We start from the raw sequence: 16,652 nt of genomic DNA, 5'->3' as shown, positions 1-16,652 counted from the left end.
GGGTGCTGAAACCTGCTCTAGGGCATTAAGGCCAAAGTCAAAGAAGAAAAAAATAGTCGTTTTGCTCACCTGGCACTTCATTGTTCACCTGTAATCGTGCAGCGCCACCACCTGGACAAAGATGAAACATGCCAAGTGATCAACTGTGATAGATGAAAAAAAGTTACTCATTTATTTATTTATTTATTTAAGTCTAACTATAATTTCTGGAAGCTGATTGAAGTCTACATTTAGCAAAATAAACATAGCAAGCAAACATTAATCATACGGAATACATTACAGCTTAAGGTGCGTTAATTCAGAAAAAAAAAAAAAAAAGCAGGAAACACGGAAGCGCTCCTTATTCTCCAGGTGACCGGAAACAGCATTCCCTGAAATCACGCTGAGGACGCTCAGAAACAGGTATGCAGAAGCTTCAACAGATTTTGTACCTGTACTAGGTCTTAGGCTCGGACTTTCTTGTGTGCTCATGTAAATGAAGATAGTGGAGTGTGTCCCGTGGGAATGGCGTAATCTCCTCCACTTTCGAAATGATCTCGGTAGTGCGCAGATGAACGCCAGGTTTGAAAATTTATATATGAATGGTGACAGCTTTAAACCTGCTTTTTTCTGCTTTTCAGATGGTCTAATATTTCAAATAAACATTTGTCGGTATAAATCTGTTCTACACCGAATCGCTGTTGTATTGTAAATGATAGTGAAACTAAACTGAGTGCTGACTGCAGCAGGAAGGACAAAGACATCAAACAGGAACGAAAAGTGTCATTTTTCTAGGATCTAGTGTAATGATTGAAATCCGAACTCAAACCAATCGCACAATTAATTTTCTCACCGTGATTATACTGCAGTTTATTTCTGTCGCTGCAAGTGAACTTGGAACTCTGTCGTCACGTGCAGCAGGGGGCGCCAACTCCCATTCTCTGAAAATCCCAAAGTAATACAGTGAATCAGTCCCTCCTAAGCAAAACCTTAAACAATTTTCATCTTGGTGGTGAAAGCTTCATGTTTCTTTTTCTTACAGGTTTTTTACAACTGCTTGGTTTCTTGAAACCTAACATTTTCTGTAAAACATGCAAAACATAAAACTCTTTTGTAAACAAGCACAAAACAACGTGTGTTAGTGAAAAACTATGACATTATTTTGTCAGAAATCCACATTCAGATTTTTATATGGCATATTATCTGAGGCCACACCCAACACATCTTATATAGCATTATACTGTGTATTGATCCATGTTATTGCTTCTAATCTCACTTTAAACCCAGACTCCAAGGTCGACCTCTGATGGTGATTAAGCTGATAAAATGATGTTTTCAGCATCTGTTAAACAGATTTTGGGTGCTGCAAACATATTCCTCACAATGCTTTTTCATTTCTACTTTCAGAATCAGACCATGCTCCATGTGAGAGCTGGACGAGACGTTATGGATCTGTTTGATCGGTGCAGCGTCCTGGTTTTCTACACAGCTGCTGTCTTTGCCCTGATACACCCATGCAGAGGTAAGTGAAACACATCAGTGTAACAGAGTTATTAATCATTTTTGTTGTGGATTTCCGCAACAATGATTTGAAGTTTGAAGTTTTACATCCACCTGTTGGCCTAATAATGTAACTGTCTCCAGTCTGAATGTGGATGTACGTGAGCAATACTGAAATTCATATTTTAAAAATGCAGTCAGCAGTGACTTGGGAAATTGAGTGTCAGTTGCAATAAGATAATGCTACCAAGGCAGAAATGATTCATCAAGTAATTCAAATAATTACATTACAAAAAAGCCTCAAGGCAAATTCTTTGCTTTGATGCTTTGTTTAATGCACAGCTCTGTAGTGTTCAGTCGTCACCATGTAAACCTGACCATTTTACCCACAATTGTGCCTAAAAAAGTCCTGCATAAAAAAAAAAAAGCCTACACAGCTCCCAGTTTTTGAAAAAAAAAAGATTGCTGATTCATCTTCATTGCAGCAGTGATGATGATGCTGTCATAGTTTAACGTGGGGTATGTCTACAATACAATACACCACAAAGAACAAGTAGGTGGGTGTTAAGGTTATCTAAGCACAAACCTTGCTGGAACGTTAAGACAACCAACTGCGGCCATAAAACAAGACACAAGACAGAGCTCTTCGTGTGACCACTCGCGAGGGGAGCCAACCGAGGTCAAGCCATTCCTTCCACCTGAACCAAGGCGAACTTGGGCTGGATCCCCCGTACCACTTCCCAAGAGTTCGCCCAAGATGATTGGCGCCAGGTGCCTCCTGGGAGAATTGTGGGCAGCAGTCCAACTAAGACATGAAACTGGACAGATATAAAGTGTTTGTTTTGCCATACCATATATCATAAAACAAGATGCGACCTTCCCATAAACTTCCCCCTCTTCCCAAACAACAGAAAGGAGTAAACGTCCTCCCATCTCATGTGGCACAGAGTGCACACAGAACCTTAACAGACCTAAATAAGGATGAGATATTTTATCAACATACAAACGATTATATATCTCTAAGCACAAATTACATTAAAACATTAACCTTCACAGTGGGGCCATTATCAAAATGGAGATGGTTTTCAGCAGCACAAAAGCTTACCATCTTTCCATCAAACACAGGGTGATCATAGTGATGGTAGGCTTGCTTTTTTTCACTGCAGCCACCACATGCTCCTTTATCCCTTTAAAGCCACTCCCCCCTCCCTGAAAAACCAAATAAATGATTTTATTCACTTTGATCTTTACCTGTCCTTGAGTTTATTTATTTTTGCATTTAAGAAAATGTTTTATTTTTTTTTTCAACTAAATTTCAATATGACAAGAAAATACAATCAGAGGGTTTTGACCATTTTTGGCAGATGTTTTAGTCATTGAGCAGTTCATCTTTGAAAGACCTATGTTTTTCTCCTTTGAATAGTTATTATGTCTCATAATAATATTATGAGACATAATAGACATAATATTATAATATTATGTCTCGTGACTTCCAGCTTGACTACTACACTGAAAACTGAACAATGGTAGTTGAAGGTTTTGTCACACAGCTCAGACTTGTTGTAGAATTGACTTTGTGGCGGAAGTGTGGTCCCTGGCTCAGCTGCAGGGGAGGGGTGGTGCAGTGAGTCCAAGGGGCGGTGCCAGGGAGGTTGGAGGGACTGGTAGAGATGATTGATCTAATGAGGTTTTCCCTTTGTATAGAGGTTGAGGTTGGAGACCAGAGGAGTGTACAGACAGCTGAAAATCTGGCTGATGTGTGTGCCGAACCGGGAAGAGTCATATGAGTGGAAAATCAATAAAAACTCATAGTGCAACCAGAAGAACAGTGTGTGGGGTTGCAGTCCTTTACAGACTTGTTATTTAAAAAGGATAAAAAGTGATGGAAGTTAGTGTCAGAGGCGACAGTGGTCTTCTAATTTTTGGTTAGTCAAAAGACAGTGTGAGCAGGCGTCCCATGTAAAATTTGGGCTTAAATCCTTCAAATATTATGATTTTAGAAGCTGAACAAAGATGAAAGAAAAACAGTGTGCATGATGAACTTTGGTCTTTTAAAAGAGAATCTCTGGTTTTTCAAACACTTTTCAACAGCACTTGGTAAGCAGGCTGTAAAAAAAGTCTGGAAATCTAAGACACAATCCCGTTCTGTTACAGCAGCTTTGTGTCAATGGAAATATACTTCTTCTCTTCAGGTCAGTCAGAGGTTATTGGTCCTCTTCATCCAGTAGTGGCTTGGATTGGTGATGACATCATTTTGCCATGTAACCTGGACCCTGTTATGGATGCTTTGGACATGGCTGTGGAGTGGGCGAGACCTGACCTAAACCCCAGATTTGTCTTCGTGTGGCGTGATGGTGTGGAGCTGGAGTCTAAAAAACATCCGTCCTACACCTTCAGAACATCTGTGTTCACAGATGAACTGAAGAATGGAAACATGTCACTGAAAATCTCCAAAGTCAAACTGTCTGATGAGGGAACGTACAGATGTTTTTTTCCAGAGTTAAATAAAGACACTACAGTTCAGCTTGTTGTTGGTAAGTGAAAATATTATGAGTGTAATTGCATTGGATTTTTAAAATAGTAGAACTTTTTCTTAAACTCTGATCCATAGGTTGACATTAGTGCTGTTTTAGTAGCTGCACAGCCTTGTTCTGTGGAAAAATGTCTTCTTTGCTATTTTGGGCAGTAGGCTGTTAAACTGTGAATACTACACTACCCATTCGCCTTGGATGCATAAACTATATATACAAAAAATATAAAGATATATTTTGGGTTTAATATTCAGAAGTGCATTCAGAAGAACCTCCAGACCATATTCAAGAGGTTTTTTGTTTTGTTTTTTTGTTGCTGTTGTTGTATTTTTTTTTTCTTTCTTTTTTTAAAAAATTACTAATAAACCAATGTCACCATCTGTTTTTGTTTTCCAGGTGCCGTCTCCTCACCTGTTATCAGCTTTGCAGGCCTCAATAAAACCATCAGTGGAGTGGTGTTACAGTGTGAGTCTGCAGGCTGGTATCCAGAGCCTGAGCTGCTGTGGTTGGACAGTGAGGGAAACCTCCTCTCTGCTGGACCTACAGAGACCCTCAGAGGTCCTGATGACCTCTATACTGTCAGCAGCAGAGTGACTGTGGAGAAGAGACACAGCAACAACATCACCTGCAGAGTCCAACAGAAGAAAATAAGCCAGAGCAGAGAGACACACAGACATGTTCCAGGTAAATCGAATGTTTTATTTAATGGTTTGAATTTCATTTCTGTGAAGGGGAGGCAACTGTAACACTAAAGATCCAAGGAGTAGACATACTAAAAGTAGATTTTAAAAACTTGGGGACAACAATTCCAAGCAATGGAAAGTGGACAAGAGAGGTGAAGAAGAGAGAGCAGGCAGGGTGGAGACGAATGTCAATGTCTGCCATCCTTTGTGACAGAATGATAGCAACAAGAGTGAAAGGTAAAGTTTACTACATGGTTATGAGACCCAGAGACAGTGGCACTGACAAAAAGACATGAGGCAGAGGTGAAGATGTAAAGATTTAAATTGGAAGTGACCAAAATTAGAAACTGATACATCAGAGCAATAGCTCAGGTTGCTCTGATGTATCAAATGCATCAAAGAATGATATTTTACTAATTTGTAAACAATGAATTATGAATTGTTTTATTAATTTCAGATGATTTCTTCTTGGTCAGTCCTTCTGGTCCACCCAGTCGTCCAATCAGTAATCCAAATGTCACTGTTGCCTCGGCTGTCAGTGTTGCTGTTGTTCTTCTTCTAATTGGTGCAGTTTTCTTTGTATGGAAGTGGAGAAGAGGCAAATTCAGTAAGTCATTTTTTTTCTCTGAATGATGAATAATTGTGTTTTACCCTCGTAAATAATAATAATTATTATTATTATTTCTCATATAATCAATCAATCTATCAAAAAATGATTTTATGTGTTACTTCTAAAAATATTTCTGAGTCCAGTGTAAAAGATTTAAAGGGATCTATTAGAACAACAATCACCTGAAGAATAGAATTGTCTTCTTGACCCTAAAAATGGTTTAGTTCCACAGAGTCTGCTCATCATTGTTTATTAGTAGAGAAACTCAAAATCCACCAACATTTCTAGTGTATTGTATTTGTTGGCTGTAAGAATGTATGTTGGCTTGAATGAATGAATGAAATAAAAGAAAAACATATTCAGAAGGTGTTACCAACTAGGAACCCACAGGAGGCAAACATTCCCCCAAAAAACTCCCAGTGCCGGTCCCATATTTCCATACTGGATCTGTTGAGGCTTGGATTAACAACAAGTGTCTCCAGAGCTGTTGATAAACAGGGTGCTCATGGAAACAGTGCTACTGTTGGTCTTGATGCATGCTCAATCATCCAGGAAAGTAAATCTCCAAAAGTTGATCCTGTTCATCTGGACGTAGCGTTTTGTGGGAGAAATGTTTCGTCACTCATCCAAGTGACTTCTTCAGTCTCAGCTGACTGCAGGTTTTCCCAATCTTGGGGTTTCTTCAGTGGGCTGGTTTCAGTCATTATGCAAATGTACTGTTTATAAAATTGGGGAAACCTGCAGTTAGCTGAGACTGAAGAAGTCACTTGGATGAGTGACGAAACATTTCTCCCACATTAGTGAGGTATTGGCAGGTGCTTCATTCTTACTATGCCAGTAATTAATACAGATATGTTTATCCACAGTGTTGGGAAGGTTACTTTTAAAATGTATTCCACTACAGATTACAGAATACATGCCCCAAACAGTATCTTGTAACGTATTCTGTTACGTTACTCAATGAGAGTAACGTAACAGAATACTTTGGATTACTTAATATATTATCATGCTTTTTACAACTACATGCATGTACTATGGCTGTGTGATTTATTACTATTACTGAAGGATACTCGCCATACCAATACCAACTAGATTTTTAAATCTTAATATAAAATGAGTAACAGTAGGTGGACATTAGGTAAGGCTGCACTTTTTGCAGCGATCCCAGATAGAAACTATTCCGCGCGTATATAAAACAGGTCTGCGGCGCCGAACCGTAGTAAAGGGACCTCTGGCTAATACGTCGGGTTCATGTCGGGCTCGTAGCCGAAAACTAGCTTTACTTTGTTGTCTGGGTCAACTTTGCTAGCAAGAGACAGAGAGAGGTTGCAGTCGAGTCTTAATAGCTTAGTTACAACTGGGCTACACTGACCATGAGGCTACATTCTTTAGGGCTGTGCCTGTAACACTCTGCCTATTGCCTTCATATTGAATAAGTTTTTGAACAATCACTTTTAAAAATATTTCTTCAGGTCATTATGCGGGCCGGAAGTAGAGGTGACATGGGCCGCAAGATTGAGACACAGAAATTAGAGCCTCTTAATGAGTGTTTTGTTTGGTTTCCACGACGTGGAATTACCAAAAATAGAGAAGGCATAGCCGAACATATGAAACAGGAAAAGGCCGCCGTGTAATCCATTTATTTCAACAGAGTAACTGTATTCTGAATACCACCTTTTTAAACGGTAACTGTAGCGGAATACAGTTACTCATTTTGTGTATTTTAAATATGTAACGGTGGTACGTGTATTGTGTTACTCCCCAACACTGGTGATGTCTGTCACTGTTTCTGTGCATCCGCAAGGCTAACAGTTGGTTGTAATCTGTAAATTCACCACTAGATGGCACTAAATCTCAATTACTGCTCATTTATTGAGGTTGCTTCAAATACTTTAATGTGTAATTTATTTATTTTTTCTCACTTTTACCCATTTACAAAAAAACAACAAGAACTTTGTTTCATATTGTTCTTCATCCATTTCTCCTGCTTCTTTTATTTGACAGAAAAAAAGAAGAGTGAGGAGGATGGAGCTGAACAGGCCAGGAAGAAAAACACGATCAGCTCTAAAAACAGTGGGATGCCAGTGGTGGAAGAACAAAGCAAACCACTCATGACAGGAAGAGAAGAAGATTATGATGTGGACAGCAGAGAAGACCAAAGACATGAAGATGACAGAGAAACCAAACAAGATGAATTTGTTTTAGAAACAGAACAAATAAAGAACATAAACAGTCCACAAGAAAGGAGAATAAATGCATCTACTGTTAATGACAAAGAGTCTTTGATTAAGATGGAACACAAAACACAGGATATGACGGGAAGAGAAGAAAAGGGTGATGTGAACAACAGTGGAAAGAAAAAGAGACAAAAGAAAATGGTCATGAAAAAACCCAAAAAGAAACAGAGCAAAGAAGTGGACACTGACAGTTCAGAAACAAAAACATCTGCTGTGACTAAAACTGAGCCTCAGTTTAAAATGAAACAAGAAACACATGAAGAACAGAGCAGGAGAGGAAGACATGAAACACATAATGTGGACATCAGAGAGCAGAGAAATAAAGATGGAGAAACACAACAAAATCAGCCTGTGACAGAAACAGTTCAAACAAGGGACACTGACAGGCCACAAGAAAAGAGAATAAATCCATTAACTGTTAGTGACAAAGAGTCTTTGGTTACAGTAGAACAAAAAACACAAGACATGACAGGAAGAGAAGAAAAGGAAAAAGAGACACAACAAAATGATCATGATAAAAAACAAAAACAGGAAGAAACAGAGCAAAGAAGCAACACCGACAGTCCAGGAACAAAAACATCTGCTGTGACTGTGAATGAGCCTCAGTTTGAAGAGCAGAGCAGGAGAGGAAGACATGAAACACATAATGTGGACACCAGAGAGCTGAGAAATAAAGATGACATAAAAACACAGAGGACAGGAGTGGACAGGATAAATCAGTTTATTATGACTGAAAAAGTGTCTCAGTCTACAACAGATCAAGAAACAGATGAAGAAAAGGAGATGCCAGGAAGGGGAATGAAAGCTGAGGTGGCTGAAAGTGAAAGAAAGAAAAAGATGCAAGCAGGAAAAACTGATTTAGGATGTCAGTTTTCACCATTTACAGAAGAACATAAAGAGGAGCCCATGCTATTAGGAGAAGCAAAGTCCTTTAATTTTTCTTTTCATCTGAGCAGTGATCAGGAACCACGGAGAGAAAAAGAGAGACAACAAGAGCAGCTTGTAGAAAAAAGACAGATGGAGAGAAATGTGGACATGAAAGAGTCAGAAACGGAGAAAAAGAGAGCAGAGGAAAACAGTGGTGAAGTAAACAAAGTAAATTCTGTGTTTATTCCACAGAAGGAGACATGGAGAGAAAAACTGGAGGCAGAACAACAGAGAGAGGAAAACCAGAGGAGACTTCAATCAGAGACACGAAGGAAAAGAGAGAAAGATGAGGGAGAACTGAAAATAAGGAAAGATAATAAAAACCAACCAGAGGAACAGAGGGGTCAGACAGAAAGCATGATTTCATCAGTCCAAGTTCCACTGGATACACATCTGAAAATACAAGGACAAAACCACAAGAAACAACCAGAGGAAACATGTCAACAGAGCCCAGAACAAATCAGAGAGCAGCCAGAGAAACTGAGAGGAGCAGAGAGGAAAGAAGGAGCTCAGGGAAAGGAGCTGGAGGTTAATGAAGGGCTCAGATCTGAGGAAACAAAGAAGAAGGACAAGGAGAGAGAAAAACTACAACTCCCACATGAAGGAGAGCTGCAGGCGGAGCAACAAGTGAACGTAAATGAAAAACAGCAGCTGGAAGAATCTGTCAGTCTCACAGAGAGAGTCGTCTGTGTGGAAGAAAAACAGGAGGAGGAGCCGATGCAACGAACATGTGATTTTGATCAAAAGAATAACCAGAGTAGAAATCGTCCAAATGCACTGAAACTGAATGAGGTCTGCACACTGCCAGTCAAGAAACAGAAAGTTGAGGAAGAAAGAAGACCACGCAAGCATCAGAATTTTAAAAAGCCAAAAAAGTATGTGAAAAAACAAAATGATTATCATATGAATGTTGATGATGCAGCTCACAGTCAATATGCTGCAACATCACAATCGTATGAACCCATGCAATGGACCAAAGATCAGCAGATGCTGCCAGTTCAAACAGAACCACAAGAATGTCTGAAAGAAAAGGATGAAGATCTGCAGGATCAGATGGAGGTGGATTAACATTAAGGCCTTCAGTTTTCAGCAGTTATAGACAGAAAACAGAAAGATCAGCTCAGGAGAAGCAAATTCCTTTTTCTTTTTATGTTTGTACTCTGATCAGGAGCCACAGAGAGGAAGAAGATACATGAGGAAAATAGATCATTGGAGAAAGACATGCAGTGTTGAAATGAAAAAGCTGATTATCCATTGGAGGATGGAGCTCAAATTAAATATGATAAGTTGTATCTTGGGCGGAACGGTGGTTAGCACTGTTGCCGTACAGCAAGAAGGTCCTGAGTTCAATTCCACCATCAGGCCGGGGTCTTTCTGTGTGGACTTGGCATGTTCGCCCCTGTGTTTGCATGGGTTCCCTCCGGGTACTCCGGCTTCCTCCCACAGTGCAAAGACATTCAGCTGGGATAGGCTCCAGTACCCTCCGCGGTCCTGAAAAGGATAAGCGGAAGCAAATGGAAGTTGTATCTCACAGAACGAAGATGGAGTTTATGTCAAAAAGAAAAATGAGTGGAACTGGAACTTTCAGCATTAGCTGACTTTAACCCTCTGATGGTCATCGTCAAAATAGGGACCCTTTTGGGTCCCGGCGACCGTGAATGGGTGTAAATTTTGACGGCTATCCAAGGGTTAAATAACTTTTATTTTTTGTAAACATATATTCATTTCTGCTCATAGTGACTGTAATGTGGTGTTATTTACAGCTTCTTACCAGTGATTAACAGTCTGAGTGCCATGATGCATCGTTCAATGTAATAAAACCACTTTTCACCTTAAAAGGTTAATGTGGTGAAGAGTCCTGTTTTTAATTTAAATCACAGCCTTCTGAACAAATCCAAGATTTTAAAACAATTTTCACCAGACTTAACATTTGCTTCTAGGGTTCAATCTGAAATTATGGTTAAATGAGTGTTAGGAAAAAGGTGTTGTACTTAGTTGATGGTAAACTTATATTCATGAGACTTAAAATGCATTAATGTTACAGAATCTCCTCACAAAGTGGAAGATGTAGCAGTGACTCAAGGGGAAACACTGGTAATAGAAAACCTAACAATGTTCAGACTTGAAAAAAAGCTAGAATGCTTCTGTTTGCTCCCTATGTAACCCACCCATATGAGTATGTGCACGACCTCCATAAGGGGAACGAGGAGCCTTGAGAAGAACAGACTCTACTCAATGAAGGAAGCCACCTGGCGGAACAAGATAATGACAACATCCTGGGAGGGCTGCACTCACATCATATAACCACACACATCGTATAACTACGCTTGCAAAGCACGCTTTGTAACCATATATACTAATTTCTCTTAGTTAAAACAGCAACAAGCTTTATGAATATTTATGTGTGTAAACAATAAAAACGACCTGCACAGGGGAAGCAAGTTGAAGTGGGTTGGAGACAAGTGCTTCCCTCTCGCGAGTGAAAACTTGAGCTCTGCGTGACCTTTTTCCTGAGTGAGTTTTGGTTTATCCAGCAGTATCAGGGGTAAAACTAACAAATGATTTTTATACCATAGCTTCAGTTTCACAAAAAGCTCATTGCAGCTCACCAGCCTCATAAGGAAAGACAATTTAGTCTTTCAACAGCCTCCAGATGATCCTCACACTGTTCATCCAGTATTCAATTCAAGTTTAAAAATGTCTTACAGTTTATTTTGTGACCAAATGGCTGAACCCCCCCCCCCCAAAAAAAACGTCAGTTTCAGTTGTCCTTTGTTTTTTTGCCATAGTTTTCTTATGGTTGCTTGCTAAAACATCATCTTTACATTTTTGTACTTCTTACTGGGATATTTAATATTCCCTGTGGTTTAGGAGGAGCACTGTCACATCCACTCATACTGTCTAATAAGGTGTTCTTGACCAAAATATTGAACCAAAAATGTTCCTGAAGGTGAGAATCATGTCCTGCATGGTTCCTCACTGACGTTGGTCCACATGTGTTGTTAACAGCTGAATAAGAGCACTTCAGTTAAGTAATTTTACATTTAGTTATATTCAGGAAATAGAGTGTAAGTATTGCCATTACATGTAATATTTTCTCACTGCAAATCAGTGAGGTGTTGAATAAAATGTTGAGTTGTTATTGCTGAAGACTTAAAAATGCATATAAACTGCAAATACTTTTTGAATAGATTTTTATATCCTCATAAGTTTGCCTAATGTTTGTTTCAAAATTCACCAGCCTGACAACAGGCAAAGCAGCTACACGTATTTCAACCTGTGAAATACGTGTAGCTGCAGTTAAAAGAGTTTGTTAGAATAGAATAGAATAGAATGCCTTTAATGTCACTATACAGTTGTACAATGAGATACAGAGCATCTCCTACTCAGTGCAAACATGCTGGGGGGGGCACAGTTCTGCAGCGCTATATACATATGGATAGTATTAACAGAGGGAAAAAATATATATATATATATATATATATATATATATATATATATAAAATGTACAAATATACAAGCCTGTTTAAAAAAAAGTAATATGTAATAAATAGTGTTATGTATATACAGTTGGGTTATTGCACATAGAATTGGTATTGCACAGTGGTCCATAGAGGAAGTGGGGAGAAAAGGAAAAGAAAAAAAAAGAAGGGGGGGGGGGGGGATGTGTTATCTGTGCATGTGTGAGTTCTGGGTGGTTATGGCTTTGGGGAAGAAACTGTTTTTGAGTCTGTGGGTTTTTGTGTTGATACACCTGTAGCGCTTCTCTGAGGGAAGCAGGCTGAACATGTTGAAACCAGGGTGGGAGCTGTCCTTGATGATGTTTGCTGCTCTGCTGAGGCAGCAGGAGGAATAACTGTTCATCAGGGAGGGGAGAGGGCAGCCGATGATCTTTTGTGCTGTCTTGACCACACTTTGAAGCCTCACTCTATCCGCCTTGGTGCAGCTGCCGTACCATACTGTGATGCAGCAGGTTAGGAGGCTCTCAATGGACGAGCGGTAGAAGGTCAGCAGCAGGTTGGAGTTCAGCTTGTACTTCCTGAGGACTCATTTCATGATTACCGGTGTGAGGTCCACAGGGTGGTAATCATTCAGGCTGGAGATGGGAGACTTCTTCGGCATCCTGGCTGATTTTAGACAGGATAGGATGGCTGCCTGATCCAGTGAGAGGTTGAAGAGTCTGGTGAAGATGAGGGTGAGCTGATGTGCGCATGCTCTTAGTACCTTGCCAGGTACTCTGTCTGGACCGGCTGCCATCGCGGGGTTCACTGCTAGGAGGACACGTCTGACATCTTGCTCCGTTACAGTGAGTGAAGCGGTGCAGGAACCAGGTGAGGATGAGGATGGGAGCAGAGCTGAGGCAGATGAGTGCTGCTGTTGTGGTGTTTCAAAGCGGGCGAAGAAGCTGTTTATTTCCTCTGCCAGCTGCACACTCAGGTTTTCTGTTTCCGCTGTGCTGCCTCTGTGGTTGATGATGTCTTGCATTCCCTGCCACACCTCCTGTGTGTTGTTGCTGGACAGACTCGATGTTTCTTTTGTGGTCTGACTTGCTTTTTTAATCCCCCTTTTCAGGTCAGCTTGAGCAGAGCTCTGTCACCTGACCTGAAGGCGGCATCGCGGGCTTTGAGGAGTGAGCGGACCTCGCTGGTCATCCAGGGTTTTTGGTTTGGGAAAACCCGAATGCTTTTGTCCACAGTCACATTTGCAGTACAGAACTTGATGTAGTCCAGTACTGATCCTGTGAAAGTTTCTAGGTCCTGTTGTTCAGATATGTCCCAGTCTTTCTCTGTGAAGCAGTCCTGTAGTTTGGAGAGAGCATTTTCAGGCCAGGCTGTAACCGTCTTTGTGGTGGGCCTGGCACTGTGCCTGAGGGGGGTGTAGGCTGGGGAGAGCAGGAGGGAGAGGTGGTCAGATTGACCGAGATGGGGGAGGGGTATGGCTCTATATGCATGCTTGATGTTGGAGTAAACATGATCTAGAGTGTTTTCTCCTCTGGTGGGACATTTGACATGCTGATAGAACTTTGGAAGTACAGTCTTTATGTTGGCCTTATTAAAGTCACCTGCAATTATGTGAACACCGTCAGATATAAGATTTGGGGAAAGCTGCAGTCAGCTGAGACTGAAGAAGTCACTTGGATGAGTGATGAAACGTTTCTCCCACAAAACGCTACGTCCAGATGAACAGAATCAACTTTTGGAAACCTTGAACACATTGCTTTACCAGCTACTGTGATTACTATAAATACGATTTCTTGTGGTATTTTTGTATGTCACAGCCTTTGGAAAATTCTGGATGTCCGCATTATTTATGGGTCTGCCAAAGGGGTGACAGGGTTGTTCTGTGTCTGCTGGTCAGTCTTTGGTCCAGATTAGTGCACGTCAACAACCATTTGATGGATAAAGTCAGAGTTTGTTGATTCCAGAGAACTGTCTTCTTGCTTTATATTTGTGGTTTAAAGAAAACCAGGAGATTAAATGCCAAGGTGATTTATTTATTTGTTCTCCAACATCCTCAGGTTTAAATTGCTTAAAGTGCTTTTCATTACTTAATGACCAAATCTCATCAAAAAAAAAAATGGTAATGTCCTATTCAAGAAATGTTTTCACTGTGACATACACTGTAAAAAAGATCCGTATATTTAACAAGTGAAAGACAGGAAAATACGACAGGAAAAACCTGTTAACTATAAAAACAGTTTAAAACTGTTGATTTGATGTGAAATTGCCCGTAAATAAAGAAATGGTAGAAAAACCGTAATATGTACATTTTTTCTCTCTGAAAAAATACATAAACCTACTGTAAATCACTCTTGCATAGTTTTTTTAACGGAAGATTCCAATAAGTTTAGAACAGGCAAACACAATTTTTTTTACATTTATTTATTGAAAAAAATACAGGTTTTAATTGCTGAATGTAAGCATGGTTGTGCTGGTAATGGATACATGCTGTAATATGACTTTGTGATTTTTGCATTAATTTCACATAATAATAATAATGGATTAGATAGCGGTTTTCAAGAAGCCCAAAGCACTTTACATTAATCCATTCTTGATTCATAGCACCTTTAATACAGCCATTCATATAACAGTACATATGTCCCAAGATCTTATACTAGAAATGTATTAGGGCAATTTTTGGATGTAGTTTTTGTAAAGAATATGGATGTAGCTGTTAAATCTACATTCTGTTGAACTCAATAACCATGAGTTTAAAATGTAAAGCTAACAACAACTTGAGAGACCTCCAGCTAATGATAGACAACTTATATTATTGAGTGAATTCCTATAATCCAAAAGTGTTAAAAATAATCTGTTGTCTGGTTCTATTATATTCATAGTTAATTATCATATGAAGAAAAAGATTAAAGCACTCCTCCCAAACTAGGCGTTTCCCCTGACGTTTAGAGCACAGTTTCACATCAAGGCGCCTGATTTCAAACGGCCAATCAGCGCACTGCATCAGGCTCCACCGCAGATAACGTCTGTACAGCTCCACACAAGTTTTGCTTTGGACTATGGCAGCACGCTATCTTCATTTTCGTGGACTTGTTTCTCATTTTTTTTTAATTTAACGTCTGCCACAGCTCGTCTTCAGTTACTACGGTAAGAAAATAATCCAACTTGGTTTATTTATCGACAGCATTGTGTTGCAGGCAGTGAAGGCGCAAATGATAAATTTACGTTAGCTTTAGCTCGTTTCTAGCATTAGCGTTAGCTACATCAGGCTGAAAAGAGCCTTGCAAAACCAGCAGTGCGCGTTTTGAGACGTGTTTTGGAGATGGGTGTATTAATGGAAACCGTCTAATTAGTATAGCTATGTTTGAATGCTTTGTCTAAATGCGGCCTGGATGTTCCCGCCTTGTTTGACATCCGGCTGAAGCTTTAAGTTAGCTAGCCTCGCAGCTGTGTCATATTGATTATGTATTTTTGCAGCATATGTGGAGAATCGGTTCAGTCCGTGAAAGCTTATGTTTTGCATTGCAGACTGCATCGTAATGAACCCCGGTGTATTTTTAAATGTGTTGAAGTAAGTTGTAAGCAGGTGTTTTCTGGATATGCTGCTTTAAAGTCTCACTTCTACCGCCACCACACTGGTACCGCAACTGTTTCTCAGAATGCTACCTTAATGGGTTTGAATTGCACTGTCTCACTTTGTGAATGCCAATGTGAGGGAACTAAAGCTTTGATTGCTCACTTACAGGAACCCATAGAAGAGGGACGGCATGTAACTTGTCCAGTGAGAGGATGCCAAAGTGAGTTCTCTGTAAAATCTACATTTACCTCCCATATGTCTAGAAAACACAAACGTTAGGAAAATGTGATTTGTGGTTTAAACAAAGATACTCAAGAGAGTCCATCTACAAGTGCCACCATACAGGAAGGTGCCAGTGTATCAGATATAGAAGACCCTGGTATGGATGGGTCTAATTTCAGTGACCTGTATCTCAGACATGTATGTATGTTTTACATTAAACTACAGGGACAGCATCTTCTGCCAGCATCTACCATTCAAACCATTGTTGAAGAAATACAAAATATACATGAATTGGGACAGATGTATACATTGAATAGACTAAGGCCACTTCTAAAAGATATGTCAGTTTCAGATGAAGACATAAAAATCTGTGACACAGTAAAACAATCTGACTTGTTCTCAGCTTGTCACACATGGCCCCTGAGAACTGCTTATTCAAGAGTCCAGTGCTTTAAAGATGTGTTCAAGTATGTTGAACCCAGAAAAGTGTTTTTGGGCAGGGACGAGAACAGATGGAGAGATTTGCCTATTGTGTTCCTCTGCTAAATATTTTGAAGGGTATGCTGGAATCAAGTTTTTGGCAAGGTCTCATATCAGTGAATCCTAATAATGTTTCAAGACCAGATGTTCTCAGGGACTGTTGTGATGGTAACGTGTTTGTGTCAAACAAATTTTTTCAGGAAAATCCACATTGACTCAAGCTGGTTCTATACCAGGATGCATTTGAAGTAGTGAACCCACTTGGTTCTGCCAAAAAGAAGCACAAGGTTTTGGCTGTGTACTTCTCTCTACTCAACATCCCACTAACACCCTTCATCATTGTTTGCGGTAAGCTGAAAGAGCAAAATTCAACTTTTTTTTTTTTTCCTGTTGTAACTGCCACGTTCTTGTACTCTTGGCTTGTTTAGTTTCATGTTCTGTTGCTTCC

The 16,652-nt window shown here is 39.9% G+C and overlaps 1 protein-coding gene and 1 long non-coding RNA gene across 2 annotated transcripts; both read left to right on the top strand.

Moving 5' to 3' along the window:
• Positions 1 to 355: 355 nt before the first annotated feature.
• LOC113028456 (butyrophilin subfamily 3 member A2-like) lies at positions 356 to 4,654 on the top strand (the record flags this gene model as incomplete). The annotated part of the gene is made up of 4 exons (XM_026178745.1): positions 356 to 402; positions 1,387 to 1,501; positions 3,672 to 4,013; positions 4,407 to 4,654. Coding segments are annotated over exons 2-4 (696 nt in total), but the record flags the coding sequence as incomplete, so codon positions are not given.
• Positions 4,655 to 4,661: 7 nt separating this feature from the next.
• LOC113009114 (uncharacterized) lies at positions 4,662 to 7,647 on the top strand. The gene is made up of 3 exons (XR_003270117.1): positions 4,662 to 4,694; positions 5,151 to 5,300; positions 7,308 to 7,647. It is a non-coding gene; the product is annotated as an uncharacterized LOC113009114 (long non-coding RNA).
• Positions 7,648 to 16,652: the final 9,005 nt, after the last annotated feature.

The sequence above is a fragment of the Astatotilapia calliptera genome, chromosome 2, assembly GCF_900246225.1.
Source record: "Astatotilapia calliptera chromosome 2, fAstCal1.2, whole genome shotgun sequence".
Taxonomy (NCBI): domain Eukaryota; kingdom Metazoa; phylum Chordata; class Actinopteri; order Cichliformes; family Cichlidae; genus Astatotilapia; species Astatotilapia calliptera.
Note: the sequence above shows the minus strand (reverse complement) of the source record. Positions and strands in the feature narration are given on the sequence as shown.